Here is a 21,303-nt window from a genome sequence, read left to right on the forward strand (position 1 = left end):
AGTGCACTCGCAGCCCTATTAGCAGTAGATAACATTTATTTATCATAGTATGGGCTTTTTTAGCACAATTTTAAAGTTCAAAAAATGTATTGTTCACCTTAAAGCGGAGTTCCACCCAAAAATGGAACTTCCGCTTTTCGGAATCCTCCCCCCTTCCGGTGTCACATTTGGCACCTTTCTGGGGGGAGCAGATACCTGAATAATCCAGGTGTTTGCTCCCACTTCCGAGCATAGATATCCGCAGTATCCGCGGATATCTATGCTATATCCGGCGCCTCCTCTGCCCCCCCCCCCCCCCGCTGTCTTCTGGGAGACACACAGAAGACAGCAGGGATCAGTGGAATTGCGCAGCGCGACTCGCGCATGCGCACTAGGGAATCAGGCTGTGAAGCCGCAAGGCTGTGAAGCCGCAAGGCTTCACTTCCTGATTCCCTTACTGAAGATGGGGATGCCTCCACCCGAGAGCCGAGGGACAGATTGGCTTTGGGTGCCGACATCGCGGGCGCCCTGGACAGGTCAGTGTCCATATTTTAAAAGTCAGCAGCTGCAGTATTTGTAGCTGCTGACTTAAAAATAAAAATTGGCGGAACTCTGCTTTAATAAGTGTGTCTGTCTTTTTCATGTATCCGTAGAATTGTTACCTTATCTTCAGGCCCCTTTCACACTGGGGCGGTGGGGGTGTCGGCGGTACAACAGCGCTATTTTTAGCGCTGCTATACCGTCGTTCTTGCAGCGGTATTCGGGCGCTAGCGGTTCGGTTTTAACCCCCGCTGGCGGCCGAAAAAGGGTTAAATCCGCTCGTACAGTGCGGCTATAGCCGCGGTATTACCACGGTATAGCCGCGCTGTCCCATTGATTTCAATGGGCAGGAGCGGTTTAGGAGCGGTGAATACACCGCTCCTTCCCCGCTCCAAAGAAGCGGCTCATAGGACTTTTTTTTACCGTCCTGCGAGCGCACCGCTTCAGTGTGAAAGCCCTCGGGCTTTCACACTGAACAAACAGCGGAGGCTGTTTAGGGGCGGTTTTCAGGCGGTATTTTTAGCGCAATACCGCCTGAAAACCGCTCCAGTGTGAAAGGGGCCTTAGTGTTGCCTGTCATTTTATGGTGAGGAGGGCCAGAAAGTCCTCCTGCTGAAGTATTGTAAAATAGAGCATTGTATGACTAAAGCAGAAGGCAGAAGGATATATTTATGTCCCCATTTCTACTATAGATTGCCCCCCCCCCCAAAAAAAAACCCAAAAAAACCCAAAAACAAACTATAATGAATCCCTATTTTTGATGCTGGATGGAGCCTATTCCTTTTGACCTTCTGGCCAACTGGGCATCAACTACAGCATCTAAGATGAGTCTTCTGAACTAAAGTGTACATAAACCCAATTACTACATTTTCATATAAGAGTTAACATGTTGATGTGATTTTTTTTTTTTTTTTAAATGTTTAAATCTCAGCTTTGATTAGAATAATACTTGGTGATCCTGTTATGAAAGTCCTTGTTCAGGCATTTTCTGTGTCCCAGACTCCCAATTGCACTGAGATGCATCGAAGAATGGTATATTTTTTTAAGAGGCAATTATTTGATACACCTTGCTTTATCATGCTAAAAGCCACTTAGTTGTGGCTAGATTTACTTTAGGACCACTGGGGTTGACTTACTAAAACTGGAGAGTGCAAACTCTGATGCAGCTCTGCATGGTAGCCAATCAGCTTCTAACTTCAGGTTATTCAATTAAGCTTTGATGAAAAAACACTGGAAGCTGATTGGTTTCTATGCAGAACTGTACCAGATTTTGCCCCCTCTAGCCTAAGGCCCCTTTGAGACAGGACGGACACAGTCAATCGGATCTGCCTGCTCAGCGGGTGATCTCTCCGCCTTGCCCCGCCGAGCAGGTGGGTGACATAGCAAGGCAGACACAGACACAGCCTGCTGTTCTCTATGGGGCAGTCAGATGAAAACGGACCACCTGTCGGTTTTTCATTCGACTGTCACCCGTACCGCCCCATCCGTCTGTTTTTAGCAGACTGGATCGAAATCAAATGCTGGTGGGTGTCAGTGGACACATGTCCACTGAAATCCGCTACTCCATAGAGAGCTATGGATGGTCTAATAGGTCCGTCCAGTGTGAAAGGGGCCTTAGTAAATCAACCCCACTGTTGCCAACTTTGCTGGTATCTAGTAGACCATATGTTGCTTTGATAACCACTAAACTGCAGACCTGTGTCCAAAACTATTAGCAGTTGTATTTTTGCACATAGGGCATACATGACACTAGTCAACCAGTCTCCAGATCTCAGCAGTTTACAGAAGCGTTACTTGTCATAGCCACAGTTTGTGATCTTCATACACTTATGGGTTTAAGGATAACAGTACCTTGTTGTTGTTAATAATTACATCTGTAATGAAATTTAAAAGAAGCCCGCTATTGCTGAAGACTAAGACAAATAAAATTTGCTGCATTGTCCGGTGCGTCCCTGTACACCAATTCAGGTGCGAATCGGGTCCGAATTTCTGCCTGAATTTGCACCTGATTCGGGGCCAAAGACGCACAGGACCCTTCTTCAATGCAGACCACAGCTGCCCCGGAGGTGTGTAGACCGGCTCCGTTGAGAGCTGGGCACACTCTCCTGTCATGCAAATTGGATGTCCACATCCAAATCGCATAAGTGTGAACCCAGCCTTCAAATTCTCATTCAGTGGGCAGATTTGCATTGCATTGGACATATTTGTGAATCCTGCACTGAAAAAATGATAGCTGAACTCTCAATCTCACCTGTATATTTTTCTTACTAGATAGGTATGTATTTTTCTATATGGGGAAATATGAAAGACCTTTTGCTGATGTTCTAGCTATCCAACATAAAGGCGGTTGTAAAACAGAAACAGAAATCTATACAATTGTGTTTAGTGTTGGAAAAACCACATGCATATACACACATCCCCTTTCTTTCTTCATACAGATGAGGCCAGACTTTACATGTTTTAGTTTTGAAATCATTCTTCTGACCACACTTCTGTGGCTCCCACGGTAAGGCCTTGATGATATGACAGCATTTATGATTTAGAAGAAGCATACCTATGGTTTCAAAGTGGACAATCTGCTGTGATGCACAATAACTGGTTGTGTTAAAACGCGCATATTAACGTAACACATGATGAGAATAGGCCCTTATGGTTTAAGAACTAGCAAATATGACAAAAAATATGTATCTTGGGCCTTTCAGAGACCTAAAAATGTGGAATGGGTTGCCTATCTCTAGGAACAGTAATGCTTAAAATAGGCTTAGTTCCAGGTCAGTAACTCATTGGGGATGATTTACTAAAGGCAAATACACTGTTTATTTTGCAAGGGAATTTGTACTTTGTAGTGGAATTTTCCTAGAATGTTTACTGAATGTGGTGAAATTTCATTTTGCAAAAGAATACCCAATCAAGTGCAAGGAAAATAAAAAAAACAGCATTTTTGCTTGAACAGGATTAGATGATATAAGTCAGATATTCACTGAGCTCTGGGGAAAATTTCCTTGCAAAGTGCAACCTCCCTTGCAACCCCATACTTATCGAGAATATGGATTCTTTGATTTCTAACCTGGTATACATTTAAGCTACATATTTATTTGTAGAACATGAGCTCCAGTTGCTGCAATGCAAACTTAAAGTAAAGGTAGGTTTGTTACATTAATGCAGAAAATGCACTAAAGTGGCTGTAAACCTCAGACATGAAATACGAGCAAAGTGCATCCCTCTATAGTGTGTACTTGTCTCAACCCAGGGCATTAAGTAATTTCTGTATGGTGCTTTGTTCCTCTGCTATCAGCATGAATAATTTCTGATAAGTTTTCCTGACACCAAGAGAAAAAAGGTGACGGGAGGGAGCTGCAGCCAATTGGCAGCCTCAGCTCTGTTCCTGTGTGTTGGGTGGGGGGTGTCCCTTCCCTCCAATCAGCTCTCAGAGCTCTTCTCTCTGAGCTCTGCAGTGTGTAAGACAAGTTCTATAATTTCTGGTTTTGAACAGATGTAGAGAAGAGAAGACTGAAGAGAAACAGGTACAACCTATGTAAAAGGATTTATTTTATCTCTGTGTAGTGTGTCACTTGCGGCCAGTCACTTCACTGGGTATATGAAAGGGTTTAAAACCACTTTAACCTCCTGGTGTTTTTCCCAAGTGTGGCTCTGGGATAAATTTCGGTACCATTAGTGGTACCCCGAGCCACACTCAGGACTGCATTGCAGGATCCTGGTGCGGGTTACTTACCTTGTCCCCAGGATCCTGCGATGTCCCCCGCTGTGTCCGCGGGCTCTGTCCTCCGCCCGAAACCTCTGTGTGCCGGGCTACATTCCCTGCGAGCATCGCGACACTGGGAGTCATGAGCCGGAGCCCGGCAGCTAATTCAAAAAATGTAAAAATCATAACACATACAGTACACAGTAATCTTACAGATTACAGTACTGTATGAAATTATTTCACATCCCTTTTGTCCTCAGTGCTTTGTCCAATGCCCTGCATGCAGTTTTATGTTATATATACTGTTCTTTCTGCCTGGAAACTGGATATTGTCTATAGCAACCAAAAAGTGTCCCTTTACATCAAAAGTGGTTTTAGACCAGCTAGAAAACAGCGATAGTAAATTAGAACACTTGCAGAATTGAGCGATAGTGAATCGCAGGGAAATTAATTTTATTATTATATTATTATTTTTTATAATTATTTATTTATTATATGATAATTTATGATTTTGTGTTTCAAACTTCATCATACCCGGGATATCTACTAGACGCTTGTTTGCACAAATTTAAGTGTGTTATTGCTAAGAATTACAGGCCTACAATATAAAACGCCAAATTTCTATGCAAAATAAATGTACCGCTTTGAGGCGCAAAAATCTGACATAATCATACCGCCAGGGAGGTTGCGGTAAAAAACAATCTTTACCTTTACAACCATTTTAATTTGGTTCTTGGTGAAGTTGTGTCTTGGATGCTTGAGGAATTCCCAGGTTTCTCCTCCTGAAACTTCCCTACTACAGGGTTTTTCTTATAGGACCCTCCTTATCTTACTTTTTTGGCTTTTTCAATTTGTTTTTCACCATTTGAGTAGTTTTGTTTTCTTATTATGCATATGTACTATGGTTGTTGTCAGTTATACGTAGATTGCATTGTTTTTCATAGTGGTTATTGGTTTTGATAATTGTGCACTGTAATAATAAACATTTTAATTGTGTTTATAGCAGTATTTAACCCACAACTAAAAATGTATTGTATTTACTGATAAAAACATTTTTTTATATAGAAGTGGTGGCTGCATTTGTTTTCTTTAGGTTTTTTTCCCCCTCAGTTTTCACCTGATGATCTGGCCAGTAAAAATACGGTACCTCCTGTATTAGATTTCCTCCGCTCTGGCTCACAGGGGGTACCTTTGGACACCAGCATTGTCAGTCTTTGGGGAGGGGAGTGTGAGATGAACTAGCAGATTTAAATATGCTAACACATTGAAGCACCCCTGTCAGTGGCAAATGGTCTTCCTAATACCTGTAACTGCAGGATAACTTGTTCTGTTGAAAAACAACAATTACTGGCCAGATTACCAGATGAAAATAGAAGAAAGATTAAAAATAGAAAACAAATGCAATTTCATCTAACAATTGGTAAGCTGAAAAATAATCACGTTTGCTTTTGGGTTTATTACTGCTTTAAATACTCATAACATGATTTTATATAATAATTGATCTTGTATGTACACCTTTTAAAATACATTTTGGCCTACAGTAATAATACTTAGTAGTATTTTGTTTTTGTAAGACACTGCTGTTTTAATGCTTTCATTGAGGTGATTTAATAAATCATTTCAATATTATTAAATGACCCGTTATTCCTTTTTCTTATCCCATCTAACAGTACCTGTGCCCATTGGCTCTTAATTGTTTCCACTCTCATGTATTCAATCTTATTCAATCTTATTCCTATCTTATTCAATCCCTAGATAGCAGCTGTGAAAATTTTGTGCAGAAATTGATTTTACAATCAGAATTCAGGTGTTCTGGTTAAAACCCATGCCAATTTTGTTTATGATTTTTCTGTCTGTGGGATTTGAACCTGTCTGTCTTTTTGCTTTTTTTATTTCTTTATCTACAGTATATTCTAGTTAACATTTTGTTTCATTGAAACTAGTTAATAATTGTTGGTGCTTGCGTCATGATATACATCTGAATTTCACCAGCCTTTAATGATGCTAAATTTCCATTTTGCGTGCTGTCTTTTAGTAACTGTTGCAACATCTGCCTTAGAACTTGTTCCTATGGGTACTTTTTCCATAACTGTTGTCATCCCTAGGTTGCATTCATCCATGTGAGAAATCCAATTCAGACAGTATCGTATTGGAAGAGTGTGATAGAAAATAACCAGAGCCAGGAAATCCAGTCTTCTCTACTTTGTGATGAAACATCTCTCAAATAATAAAAAAAAAAAAAAAAAAATATATATATATATATATATATATATATATATATATATATATATATATATATATATATATATATATATATATATATATATATATATATATAAATAATTTTTTTTTTTAATTTACTTTCCCTTGCTAGTTAGTGGTTAGTTTCCCTTGCTGGTTCGATCAGCTGCTTGGGGAACAAATGTGGCTGTCAGCTCTCCTTCATATACCCCTCGAACCTGCTCAAAAGGTGCTTACCACCATGTACCTTAACACATAGTTTTAGAAATGTTCACCATGCATGAACTCAAGCAATGGCTGTCTTAAAAACTGTATGTAATATAGGCATACCTGAACATTCTGAAAAGAGAAAAGATACCTTAGTACAAAGTACATAGACAAAGAACACACTCCTGTCTTGTCCCCAGTTACATAGACCATGAAGCATCAATATGCAAAAAAAAAAAGATTTTCACCATTTTTTTTACTTTGGTTCTAGCTTTACAAAATAACAGATGCAACAGTTTTGAGGTTGGATAAAAGGCTCAGTGCACTATAACATTGTTGGTGGTTAACTAGTTGATTCATTTATAGAGAACGAAAACCAAAATGAGGAACGATGAAAGAGGAAGGAAGGACAAAGGGACATTGTTCTGAATGAAGGGCAGTCCCTCCAAATAGAACACAGTTAGGAGGCTTGTGCACATAACTACATAGTCCAAGTTTTTATCCATGCATAGGGATTTTTTTTATGAAAGGTAAAATGATAGATTTACACATAATTTACTATAGATTGAAAAATGATTGGCCTTAACTTTTCACATTTAGCCGTCATTCTTTACCAGTGCATTTGCCCCTATAAAAGGAGATTTATCAACATCTGAATTTGTTTTTATATTATAACCTGATTTCTGTAAGCTTTGCTGTATTTTTTTGATGAAAAGGAGTGCCAAAACACATCCATTACTCTACATGGGCAAATCCAGTGATTTCTCATGGATACTTACACTGTTCTTAATTTTTACGTTTATATTTAGTGTAATTTGCTCCATGTTTGCTTGGTTGGTTAAAGCAACATTTCAGGATGATGTGTTATATCTTGCTTTCATTGTAAAGAAATACCAAAAACAATCCTATATAGGGGTGTCAACCCTATCCGTGAGATGCAGAGAGTTTCAATCATTCAATCAGGCAGAATTGCTGGGTGGCTTCTCCTTCTCCTTTGCACATCACTGCAAGCAGCCAAGTTGCATTGATGTGTAGATCAAACCCTGTGGGGTTGATTTACTAAAACTGGAGAGTGCAAGATCTGGTGACGCTGTGCATGGTAGCCAATTCGCGTCTAACTTCAGCTTGTTCAATTAAGCTTTGAAAAAAAATCTGGAAGCTGATTGGTTTCTATGCAGAGCTCTACCAGATTTTGCACTCTCCAGTTTCAGTAAATCGGCCCCTGTATGTCTTTCTTCCCTACAGATGTCAATCTTTCTTCAGCCACTAGATGCTGCTGTGCCAGGTATAAGATCTGTAGTGGCAAATCTGTAGAGGAAATTAATAAAAGTTCTATTGCAACTGGTGCCATTACCCATAGCAACCAATCAGCTTCTATCTTTTGTTTTTTTCCACACAGCTTAGAATAATACAATTTAAAAGCTGATTGACTATGCTCTAGTTGAGATTAAGTTAGTCTCAAACGTTTTATTAAATTAATATTAAACCTTCATTTTTTTTTTTTTTTTAATTAAAAGGATGCTATACTTGCCTGATCTGTGGATATGGCACAGATCGGAGGCTTATCTCTTTTTCGGTTCCCCACTGGCTCTGTCTCCTTCCTGCCAGTCCCCCCTTCAGCAAGCCATGTGCCATGTGCAGGTGTGCTGTGGAGCCGGGCCATGTGCGTCCATAGACCCACACAGCACTGACAGCAGCAGGAACCACAGGCTCTCAGTGTGTCCTGTGAAAGCAGGAAGAGGGGAGAGTGGTACTGCAGCCATCACTGTGCTGGATTGTAAGCATTGAGTAAGTGCTTGGTGGGGTGCACAGCACGTAGTGGAAATTTTTCAACCTGAATGCAGGTACTTTACTCTGACGAACTTTGCATAACTCCCTTCATTCATTTTCCCTGAGAACAGCCATTACTCCTAGGCCCCTAATTATTGTGATTGGCACATTAGCTGTTCATTTGCATACTGAGCATTTGGATACAACTCCAAAAAATACTAATACTGTATATTTTACACATTTACAGCATGGTCTTACCAGTATATTTGTATTTTTAGCTGAATCCCCACAGACTTTCTTACTTGGAGTGCTATGAAAAAATAGCATTGATCGACAGATTTGAAATGCACTGGTCGGAATGGGGGTCCAAGATATTTCCTTGTCTCAAAACATTCTTGAATAGAATTCTTGCTCTATAGGCCATGTATAATCTACTGCTTGTGTGTGGATTTCACATTGGTAAAGAAATAAATAAAGTTAAATTCTAGTTGTATACGCAGTGATGTCTTAATAAATATATATTATATATATATAATACTACTAAACTGGCATTCCAGTCTTTGTCTGTAGGGTTCAATAGAAGGCCTGGCCTGCAATCTCCGCTCTAATTCACCCCAAAGGTGTTCTATCGGGTTGAGGTTAGGACTCTGTGCAGGCCAGTCAAGTTCCTCCACCCCAGACTCAATCATCCATGTTTTTATAGACTTTGCCTTTTAGTTCAGATGTGATTTTCTTCCCTGATACTAAAAACATTCACAATGTTTACAACATATTGTATAATCTGTTAAAATAAAACTAAAGTCACCCATCTTTTACAGCCACAGAAGCTGCCATCTTGGCCTCTGTTGATTTGCAGTAGCCAAGGTGCTGTTCATGTGATCACCTGCCATTTGTTGACTTGCCATTTCTGGTGAGAACACACAAGCAACTCTGCAGGTTATCCTTCACGACATGCATTGAGGGCCAGTTTACACCATAGGAACGCAGTCCAGATACGTTCCAGATGCTTTTCTGCATGCACATTTTTGATGTAGTCCAGTGCATTCCACCCCCCCCCCCTCTTTTTTTTTCTTAACCGTAAGGACATGTTTGTTCCAGTGCATTTTTGGTGCATTCCAGTGTGTTTTTGTTCCAGTACAGTCCAGTGCAGGAAAAATGCAGCATGTTCTACTTTTTTTTTTTTCTGGAACTGGAATGCACTGGAGCTGCAAGCACTGGTGTGAACTATGCAATTGAAAACCATATAACCTACTTTCCATGCGTTTTTTGATGCAGAAAAAAAAAAAACACACTGGACTGCATGTGGTGTGAACTGGCCCTGAAGGTAACTGTTTTTTGGGAAAACGTTAAATCGTTGGGTTTAGTTTCGCTTTAAATTACAGTAGTTTATACTCAAACTTGGTCATCCTTCCCTTTTACATTCTGTTTTACCATCAACAATAACTAATTGCCTGAGTGCCCTCTGATGTTCCTGGACAATGTACTTACATTTTGACGGCCAAAGTGTGTTAGACACTGCTTATTTATTTATTGCTGTTTGGCTGGTGCTGATCTTCAGAACAAATAAATCACAAATTTGACATTCCTCTTTCACTTATGTCCATCAACATAACAAAAATTAAAGGGTTGATTGACCTTGAAGATATTATGCTATTCATGTACCAAATATCAAGAGTTCAAAATATGTTTTAGAAGTATATGGACTCCTTTACTCTACTTAACTCTTTAGTGTAGTAGTTAACCCCTTTCGGATCCCCTACTGTACCCATTTCTGGGAGGGTGTAAATTAAAAAAGTTTTCCTAAACCCACAACAGTAAAATCAGTCTGTATATGCAATAAAGCATGCTTGTTCTACTCACTGTGGAACCTAAGGGGTTAATCCTCTGCATTTTTTGTCCCCAATCCATCTGCTGATAGAACAGAGCCTTGGAGGCACACTGCACATGCTCAGTTTGGTGTGTATTACTAGAGGTTTTTTTTTTTTTTTTTTTTTGGAGGCTGCATGTGATCAGCACTGTGCCAATAAGCACTGTCCAGACAGAAAGTCATGGGCCATGCAGTCTCAAAGGACAGTCAGAGGAGAATGTAAACACCTCCTACAAGCTTTAACCAGCGCTCGGCCAGACACTGATAGATGTCACAAGACTGCTATATACTGCTGATAAGAGAAGGTATTTAGCAGTTTATATTTACTAAAATAATTGCACTTCCATGTTTTGTGTACTGTGGAAGACCAGATATAGAGAAGGCATGTAAGATTTTGCTCAGTAACCACACTGAGTGATGATGGTATGTTAACACTTTTGTTGCCACCATTGTAGCAGTGGTATGGCAGGACAGTAAAAGCAGTGGCGGTCGCTCTATGAGGCGCGCAGGGGCAATGCCCCCCCCTAATCTACAGGCAGGGTGCCAGATGCATGGATTTTAATGGGACTTTTTTTTTTTTTTTTAAGCACGTGATTAGAGCCTGAGGTTCTAATAGGCTTCAAAAAAGGGTGGGCTCTGCACCCCAAGCACAACCACTTGTTTGACAATAGCAAATGAATATTTGCTATTGTCTTATTCATTCTCCTCCCACAGTAAGCCCCTAATGAGGGGGGATCGCCGCCATCCGTGTCCCACGGGGGTGGTGTTAATTTGTTCTCCCCCCCAAAATTTTGATTACCAGCCGCCACTGAGTGAAAGGACAAAAAAAAAACCCTGCATTTGTGATAGTGTTAAAAAAAAAATAATTGTGAAGATATTTGGAATGACATTCGTTGTACAAAATACAGTATTTTAAACTACAAAAAAAATTCAAATTTCTGACAATTTCTCAGCTTATTAAAATATATAAAAAAACGTGCAGCTTCTTCTCCCTGGAGCATCCTGTTTTCTTTTGAATTTAGCATTGCTTTATCTGCTCAAAGGTCTGTTCACAGGGAATGGAAAGACTACAAGTCTCATCAGCCACCACGGCAGAGAACTCAAAGATCATAAATCGAACACACAGTGTTATCACCACACTTGTAGTCCAGTGTTTACTTCCTCCAGGCCCATAAACAGATGGGCCTTACCTCTGTATGGACCAGGAGCTTGTGGAAACTTTTTCAAGAGCCCATGTATTTTATTTGCAATGGACTGATTGCTGCAACCATTTTAATAAATGAACATGATTTTATTGTATTATTTTGGGTGGCGTTAATTACATTTTTTGCAAAAGGTGGCCTATACCTTTTTGTACAGGTTACCATTTAAAGAGGAATGACTGATTCAGTAGGTACCAGGATACTTTGTACTACAAAAGCATTTGCATGGGATTATCAGAATCTGACCCTGTTCTTTTCAGCCTTTATATAATATTAATAGTAGCAAGTCAGTCCATTAATCATGTGGTAAACTTTCAATTGACCCACAAGGAAAACTGGTAGAGCTTGTGGTAATCAAGGACATGGGGCAACTATGCTAAGTAGAGAAGAGGCATCAACTGTGTTTTGGTGTAAAAATAGTGTAGCGCTAGAAGTAAAGTGCAAATGCCAAAGTGCAATGGTATGTGACTACACAATGTGGAGTAACATAAATGGAAAAGTGCAAATGCCAACACATGTGTTCAAAACCGTAATATGAACTACACAATGTGACAAATATTAGTAAAGGGGTGTGTAAAGCACAGAAAGTGCAAAAATCCAATGATGAGTAAAACTGCAATGGGTCATATAAAATAAAGTCCACAAAAAGTATGAAAGTAGACAAGATGTGCTTCTTCCTGTTGGGATGACACCAAAACAGTAGAGAAGGGAACAGGTTGTCTGTAGTGACTTAAGTAACTCTTGAGGGATAAGATGGATACTCTTACCGGCTGGGATGGACACACATGTCTTACGACAGTGGGTCAAAGGAGCTTGTGATTCTGAAGGGTCTGCATCTGGTGCTGTGTACGGAAAATGGATCGGGTACGGGGTCCTCCGTTTCCCAGCAGTGAACTCCAGAGACACTTTGTTATCCGGCTGGATGTACCTCAAGACAGCTCCTTGTGGACTCCAATGGACATAACATATGGAAAAAGGAGGAGGGCTCCAAATAGTGCAGGTCAAACCAACAGGTTTATTGGAATATATCAAAAATGACACTGAATAAAAGTGATCACAAAATGTAAAAGAATATATAAAAAGCAATGTGGGGTGCAGTAAATGCTGGCTTTGCTTTTTATATATTCTTTTACGTTTTGTGATCACTTTTATTACACACCCCTTTGCTAATATTTGTCACATTGTGTAGTTCATATTACGGTTTTGAACACATGTGTTGGCATTTGCACTTTTCTATTTATGTTACTCCACATCGTGTAGTCACATACCATTGCACTTTGGCATTTGCATTTTACTTATAGCGCTACATTATTTTTACACCATTCCTGTTCAACTTTGTTTGTTTGAGTGCTAGCAGCTTTTTTGCACAATTTTTCTTTTGTTTTTAGCGCAGTGTCCCCCCCCCCCCCCCGTTCCGCATTAACTGTGTTTTGCCAGTTCTACATATACATGCCTATGTACCCAATGTAATTACAAATATTTTTTAGCAAATGGCAGTCGCTGAAATTTTGTGCAGATTGTCTATACGCAAGTAATCATTGTAGAATGAATATATATATATATATATATATATATATATATATATATATATATACTGTCTCCTTGCCAAAGCAAAGACAGTTGTTAATAAATCTTTAAGCTGCATATTGATCTTTTGCATTACCGTCAAGATGTCTTTTAAATTCTAGCAATATTTGCTTTTTTTGTGCTTATACGCTTTGCATACATCAGCAGGATATTATGGCAGCGTCTCTCTTAGCTATGGTTTTGCATTTCTGTTGTCTGCTATACAATAGCATAAATAGCTTTTCGGATGCAGATCTATTTTCATTTAAGTGTATGTATAGCCAAAACTTTATTTTATTCATTTTGGATAGAGGAGAAAAGGGTTAGAACCTGTGTAGGGCTTTTGCTTTCTGCATTCCCGCTATTGTAATGGAAATTTGTAAGTTCTGTATATAATTGTATTCTATTTTGTATGTATTGCACACTGCCCTCACTGTGCACACGGCACTAATAATGTTTTCAGTAAATGTTTACATTCTTTTGAGTCCTGATTAGAATAAGCCTGCCTATGTAACGCCCCTTGTTACCATAAACGTACAATTGTAATATTAATGTGATACCTACGTAATCATGTGCATAAAAACCTTCAATTGCGTCATAATAAAGCAGAACAGTAATTTGGAAAGATGCTGAGTGTATCTTTTGTGTCTGTTCCCTACTGCAGTAGTTATTATTAATTTGGAACCACTAATCAATATGAGGATAGGAGTTGCCTATCATCAATTCAACCGAGTCACTATGTATATTCACTCTTTTTTGGTTTGTCTGAACTTTTGTTATAGGGTCAGAAAGTGAAATGTTGAGTTTTTCCTCCTCTCTCTTTTCACCAGTGTCTGGCTCAGCTATTCTTCTCATTATTCCATGTTGGGTACTAAATTCCTGTATGTATTTCTGTACATCAGCTGCTATATGACTTGAACGGTGCTCACCTGTACCTATATACAGTACATGCATGTATTTTTGTTGGTTGGTATTAACAGTGGAGCGAATACTTATGCTGTATTAGACCCCTTTCACACTGGGGCGTTTTTTAAGGTGCTTTAGCGTTAAAGAAAAAGCGCCTGTAAAGCGCCTGAAAGAAGCCTCATCTGCAATCCCAATGTGAAAGCCCGAGCCCTTGCACTGCCAGCGCCCGAAAAACGCTCGTAAAGCACCGCTTAAGACCCCTTTCACACTGGGGCATTTTTCGGGCACTGGCAGTATTAAAGGGCTCGGGCCATCGGCGCACCCAGCCCCGTGGCAAAAACACGAAAGCGCTGCAAAGAAGCTGCTTGTAGGACTTTTGCCTGTCAGCGCAGCGCCCCAGTGTGAAAGCACTCGGGCTTTCACATTGGGATTGCAGATGAGGCTTCTTTCAGGCGCTTTACAGGTGCTTTTTAGGCACTTTTTTTAATGCTAAAGGGCCTGAAAAACGCCCCAGTTTGAAAGGGGTCTCAGTGTGAAAGCACTCGGGGTTTCACATTGGGATTGCAGATGAGGCTTCTTTCAGGCGCTTTACAGGTGCTTTTTTTTAATACTAAAGCGCCTGAAAAACGCCTGAGAAACTACCCAGTGTGAAAGGGGTCTAATGCTTGATGCGGTATGAAATACTTGGATGTTTGAACCTACTATATAGTTGTATGTATATGCCTAATAGAACTTAATTGAAAAAGCATTTTTGGTATGTGGTGTGCTTACTCTATATATTTAAAACTGTTGGACTAACAGATTTGTACACTGTGGAGGGGTTTAAGCACTCTGAAAAATAATTTATTGTTGGTTGCTTAAAGTGATACTAAACCTAGAATGTTCTTTCTTTAGGTCCACTGCCAGTGCTCTGAGCTCCTCCCCCTGCCGTGTGCTCTTTTATAGCATGCCGCTTGCTTTGGGGGCTCTCGTGCTTGCCTGCTCACGAGCCAGCTGTGTATGCCAATTGACACACAGAGCGTGGCTTGGCTCTGCCCCCTACTCTCTCCTCATTGGCTGTGATTGACAGCAGCAGGAACCAACGGCTCCGGCTGCTGCCTCGCTGTCCAATGAGGAGAAACAGAGCCAAGAGAGCCGCTTTTCTCGTACACATCACTGCATTGAGATCAGGCATTTGGGCATCACGAGATTGAGATGGACATTATGACCATGCACCTAAATATTGAGTAGTTTCCACCTTTGCTGCCAAAACAGCCCTGACCCATCAAGGTATGGACTCCACTTGACCTCTGAAGGTATGTTGTGGTATCTGGACAACTTGACTGGTCGGTGGCCCCATATGCAACAAACTACGATGCACTCTTCCATTGATCTACATGAGACAGCCTTGGCTTCCCACATGCATCAATGCACCTGAGTCACCCATGACATTGTTACTGGTTCAACAGTTTTCCTTCCTTCAACCACTTTTGATAGATCCTGACCACTGCAGACCAGGGTCATCCCACAAGAGCTGCAGTTTTAAAGATCCTCTGACCCAGAAGTCTAGCCATTACAATTTGGCTCTTGTCAAAGACACTCAAATTCTTATGGTTGCCCATTTTTTCAACACATTTCAACAAATCAACTTCAGGGACAGCATGCTGACCTGCTGCTAATATATCCCAGCCACTTTCAGGTGCCAGTGGTCATATTGTTATGACTGATTGGTGTATAAAAGTGCCCTAACACTGCATGAAATGACTTCTGTGATATACTGCTATACAATACTGTTAGCATTGCACACACAGGTTTAGAAAAAGGATACATGTATTGTGTAAGTATGGAACATTTAATGGAATTACCGATTTATTTAGACAACCTAATGCTTTTTTTTCCCAGACTATCATTTATTCAGAGTTTGAGTAATATAGATTTGTTCAGAACATGTACAGTATAAAGGTCCTGTTTTATGCTCTTCTGTGATTTCAGGGAATGATCAATTTTGTTTTTGTTTAGGATATAGAATTGCTATAATTACTGTCCTTTTTCAATTGCTCATTAAAGAAATCATTTCTTAACTAAGTTTTATTTATATAATCATTCCTGTAACCATTATCATACAAACCCATTGGAGCATGATTCCAATTTCTGAGATGAGAAATGTTGCTTGTTGCATCATTTCTTTTTTTGGATGCAGTTTAATGCATTATGAACATTTTTCTTGTGTTTTTAAAATTGAATTATTTACATTAAGATTTTATACTGTAATGTTTCCTTTTGGTCCATGCTCACTCTGGGAATGTGTTACGATAGCTGATATGCACTTTTGTCTGACTAGCTCCCAGAAAGCATTTTATTGAGAACATTAATTTCTTGTTTACAAGTGCGAGTTAGTCCCGTCAAACAGCATGTCTGTTCTGATGTAATGAGCAGGGGAAATTTGAGCCTTGTATCTGATTTCACTCGTCCAATTGTTATGGTACACCGACAATATGGTGTATGGTAATAGAAACACCACATGCTACTTATGTCTCCCGTGCAGGCTGTTTAGTTATCTCTGCTACATAATACATTATTGCAATTTTACATAAATTGTTTTTTTTTTTTAATTATTGTGTTGCTACAATGTATTGTATTGCAGGTAGAAAAAAATAAATCTAAGTTTAAAATATAGTTTAGTTGCCTATATAGTGCTACTTAGACATTTACTGACTTTGTTAATTGGATTAGCGCTCCTAATCTAACTTTATTCTACCATTAATCCATCCTATTACAATTGGATGAACAGGAACATGTAAACAGTAAACTAGTGCATTCTGTAATCCATCTTATTATTCAAGACGCGCTTTTGCTTGGACTAGTAGCTCTGAATCTGAGTTTGTGATACCTGGAAGCGTACCTCCAAGGAGTATAAGAAGGTACCCCCAGGGGCTGTATACAATCTGGTCAATCACTGATCTGTTCTCCAGTTGGTGATTTTGTATACCTTTACCAATTCAGAACAGTTATCCCTTGAGCTTATACTTCCATATCCAAGAATGCAACCATAGAGAGATATTCCACTAGCTCTCTCTATCTATCTATCTATCTATCTATCTATCTATCTATCTATCTATCTATCTATCTATCTATCTATCTATCTATCTATCTATATATATATATATATATATATATATATATATATATATATATGTATATATATTTTTTTGTTTTGTTTTAGGGGTGACAAAACGATATGAGGGGGAAAAAACTGGCATAGTCCATTATTTTGATAAAGCAAAATGCAATTGGTGTTTTTCATTTAACTGTTTTAGCACAGTTCTATTTTTTTTTTCTATATGTATTCTTTATTTATGCAAAGTTTCACAATTGCAATAAGCAGAAAAACCTAGAAATACACAAGATACCTAGACCTAACCATCCAGGTACAAATTCAGAAAGGGTGCCATTGGGATACCACCCTAAGTCTAGGTCTAGCATATTCATCATGGGTACAACATAAACCCATCTTGGGCCAAAAGCATAACCCAACAGACTTCAAGAGACTACAGGTAGATAGTTTGTTAATCAATAGCCCGTCATAAAACCCAATGCAATATGGCAGAGTATACGGGATGTAAACTTAGAAAAGAAGTAAAGGAAGAGAGAAGGAAAAAAAAGGGGGGGGGGAGATAGGGAGGGGAAAGGAGAGGGTGGGGGGAAGGAAGGGGGCAGGTGAGGCAGCACCACCAGCAGGGGGAGTAACAAGAGTACACCTATCGTCTAAAGAAATTATGCCCAGCAGACAAATGGGGATGAAGAATGTAAGGAGAGTGTAGTAGTGCAGGAGATTAAACCGCCAGAATCTTTTAGAAATCATCCATACAGGAAAATTCAAGCCAATAGAACAATGTTTTATTAAACATTTCAGTTGTACATTTGAGCATGCTAGTCAGACCTTCCATTTCCCTAATGTACTGTACTTTAAGGATCCATTGCTGTAGAGTAGGCAGGTGCGGTAGGCGGAATACAGGCCTGGGCAGAGTAACTTGGTGCCTCACCGCTGTTTTTTTTTTTTTATTTTATGTCGACAGTGGTACTTCATTGTGGTGCAGTAGGTAAAAGGAAGGTGTGAAAGGTAATGTCCTGTCAGTAAATGTTTGCGTGATCACATGTACTAATAATCGGGCAGGACCAAAAGACATGTAACATGTCCCCTCTCTCAGCACCACACCTCCAACACGTTTCGGGCACAGAGGTATAAATACAGTACAATAGTGTTGGGGTACCACCGGGTAAAGATTTTTACACCAATTCTTGAAATATATTGCGTATAGATGATTTAAAGGAGAGGGTCAATATCTTTTTGCGTTCTGCCAGGGCCCAGCATAGTTGGAGATAATTTTCACATTTATCTAGATACCTAAAGGGGTCTTCAAAGATTCTCTGAGTAACACTTTGTAAGAGAGGGAAAGGGCATGTCTGGATGTCTCTTCAATCCAGCACTCCTTTTCATAGGTAGTCAGTGGTCTCGTAAAGGAAGAGGCCATGGCAGGAGTGCAGGAAATGAGAGAGTTGAAGCATTAAAAAATAACCCAGGTTGGAGACCTAAAATCTAAAGACCGCTCATCCTTTTTTTTTTCCTTTTAAAAATAAGTGCCCTTTAGATTCAGGAGGGCCATCAGACATGCAAGCATCAACCAACTGCTTACAGTCAAATACCCTTGCTGGATGCAGCATACACATGAATGTTCAACAAGCTGCTCATCTCTTTGGGGGGGGTGATCATAGTAATCAGTAATTGATTATTTAACCAAAGAACGCTCATTAAATTATTGGATGCTCCATATTTACAAATAGTATATAGTATAGCTCCCTATTAAATGTATAAACTACCTCTGTTTCTTCTAGTCATCCAAGTGCCAGTGTCCTATTCATCAGGAACCCAATTTGACATTTTTTTGTGGTTTTAAAGCGGAGTTCCTCTTGTTTTTCAGTTTATTAAAAGTCAGCAGCTACAAAAAGTATAGCTGCTGATTTTTAATAATCAGTCACTCACCTGTCCAACGGTCCAGCGATGCTGACGCCCGAGGCCTCGCTCCTCTCCCCCTCCTCTCTGCAGTGCCATCATAGCAACTGTGGGCACATTTAAAGTATTTCAAACAAAAGTGGAAGTGAAGGTACTTTTTAGCACCCAAACTTAATAACAGATTCACATCATACAATTTGTACATTAATAATAATTACCAACGTGCCCAATTAATACTGAAAACTTTTGACATTGATATAATCAACTGTTTGAGCAACTAAAGTATCTGACTTGCTCAGAAAAATATCTAGTGACTGAGTTACTTGATGTTCTAGCACCTCAACATGTTGGATAGCAGATGTGTGTGGACCCCTTAGTGTCTTTATAGTCTTTATATGTGCACACGACCTTGTGTGAATTATAAATATCTAAATACTGACATGGGTTTTAATTCTATTTTGACACAACTGAAGTTCTCTGGCTACCTCTTGTTTTCGAAGAGACCCTTGCAGAAATTGCCTTTCTTTAGTCAGCTGAAGGTTGGTTTCCGTTTGACATGGGTTTTTATTCTTGCAGTGTGTTATTAAATAAGACCTTTATTTTGACCATACGATAAGTAGTCTGTAACTGATGAAATGATGTCCCCTTTTTTTTCCTCTCTCCTTTGTAGTGTGCTGGAGAAGAAAATTGGGTAGACAATCGCACTATTTATGTTGGTCACAAAGAGCCTCCTCCTGGCACTGAAGCATACATTCCTCAGAGGTATCCAGATAACAGGATAGTCTCCTCAAAGGTAAGATTGTTTACTCCTCTCCATCAAGTCACTTGTGTGGTTACCTGGCTGGCACTTGTAACTAGGGCTGTATTTATCTACAGCTCAACTACTAACTGCTCAGTGCCTTGGTATCTGCTTATCACTCTTGGAGCAGAAGATTGCTGACGTAATATTTCTTCTCTTATTGGATTACATTCTGATGAGAGTTCTGTAATGCTTTTATTGCCAACAGAAAAGAACAAATGAGGTCACTGTCTCCTATTCTTTACACTTAATCTTTAAAATATATAGCAGTTTAAAATTGATTAAACAAAATGTTATGCAGTTTAAAATATATCACCTGTGTATTGTTGTTGCCATTGTTATTTTGCATGTATTTTATACAGCATTGATGTAATCCATGCCACTTTACACAGTACAATAAACCATCCACACAATTCCCTGACCAAGTGGAGTTTAGTTTCCAATCTAATATCCCTATTGTGGTCAAATGATATATCCGTGACATTCGAGTGCTTGAGAAAGAGATGCTTGTGGGGGCAAAACATTTGTCCGTGTACTGGGGTAACATAGAAAACTCCTTCTGTACCTGACACCAATGTACTGAGGATTTGTCTGCAGTCTTGTAAGATTATGAACTGATCTTTTCTGTACACTTTGGGGCTGATTTACTAAAACTGGAGAATGCAAAATCTGGTACAACTCTGCACAGAAACCAATCGGCTTCCAGGTTTTTTGTCAAATCTTAACCACTTGCCGACCAGCTGCCGTCATTATATTGCGGCAGGTCAGGACGATCCCACGAATCGCCGTCGGCACCTTTAAGGGTGATAGCGGGCACGTGCACGCCCGCTGCACAGTGGGGGACCCGATGCGTGTGGTTGGCAGTCACAATGGCCGCCGACCACCCGCGATGGCCGGCATTAGAACCAGAACGTGGGTGTCAGATCCCCGTTCTGACAGGAGAGGAGAAACAGATCGTCTGTTCCTACTAAGTAGGAACAGTGATCTGTCTCCTCCCCCAGTGAGTCACATCCCCATACAGTTAGAATCACTCCCTAGTACACACATTTAACCCCTTGATCGCCCCTAGTGTTAACCCCTTCCCTGCCAGTGACAGACACTGTTTACTGTGTAAATATTTTTAACTCTGATCGCTGTATAAATGTCAATGGTCCCAAATTCTGTCCGCCGCAATGTCGCAGTCCAGCAAAGAATCGCTGATCGCCGCCATTACTAGAAAAAAAAAATAATGCCATAAATCTATCCCCTATTTTGTAAACGCTATAACTTTTGCGCAAACCAATCAATATATGCTTATTGCGATTTTTTTTTTTTTTTTTTTTTTACCAAAAATATGTAGAATACATATTGGCCTAAACTGATGAAGATTTTCTTTTCCTTTACATTTTTTTTTTGGATATGTATTGTAGCAAAAAAGTAAAGATGTATTTTTTTTTTTTTTTTTCAACGTTGTCGCTCTTTTTTTGTTATAGTGCAAGAAAAAAAACCCGCAAAGGTGATCAAATACCACGTCAATTTTGTTTGGGTACAACG

At 39.6% G+C, this 21,303-nt stretch overlaps 1 protein-coding gene across 7 annotated transcripts in view; it reads left to right on the top strand.

The window, feature by feature from the left end:
• Nucleotides 1–21,303, top strand: part of ATP11A (ATPase phospholipid transporting 11A) — a 254,699-nt gene that overhangs the window by 80,200 nt on the left and 153,196 nt on the right. For all 7 annotated transcript variants that reach the window (XM_073614522.1, XM_073614524.1, XM_073614525.1 and 4 more), the window contains exon 2: nucleotides 19,642–19,764. In XM_073614522.1, coding sequence (XP_073470623.1) covers nucleotides 19,642–19,764 — 123 coding nt within the window. The remainder of the gene's footprint in view (nucleotides 1–19,641; nucleotides 19,765–21,303) is intronic.

This window comes from Aquarana catesbeiana, linkage group LG02 (genome assembly GCF_042186555.1).
Source record: "Aquarana catesbeiana isolate 2022-GZ linkage group LG02, ASM4218655v1, whole genome shotgun sequence".
NCBI lineage: Eukaryota > Metazoa > Chordata > Amphibia > Anura > Ranidae > Aquarana > Aquarana catesbeiana.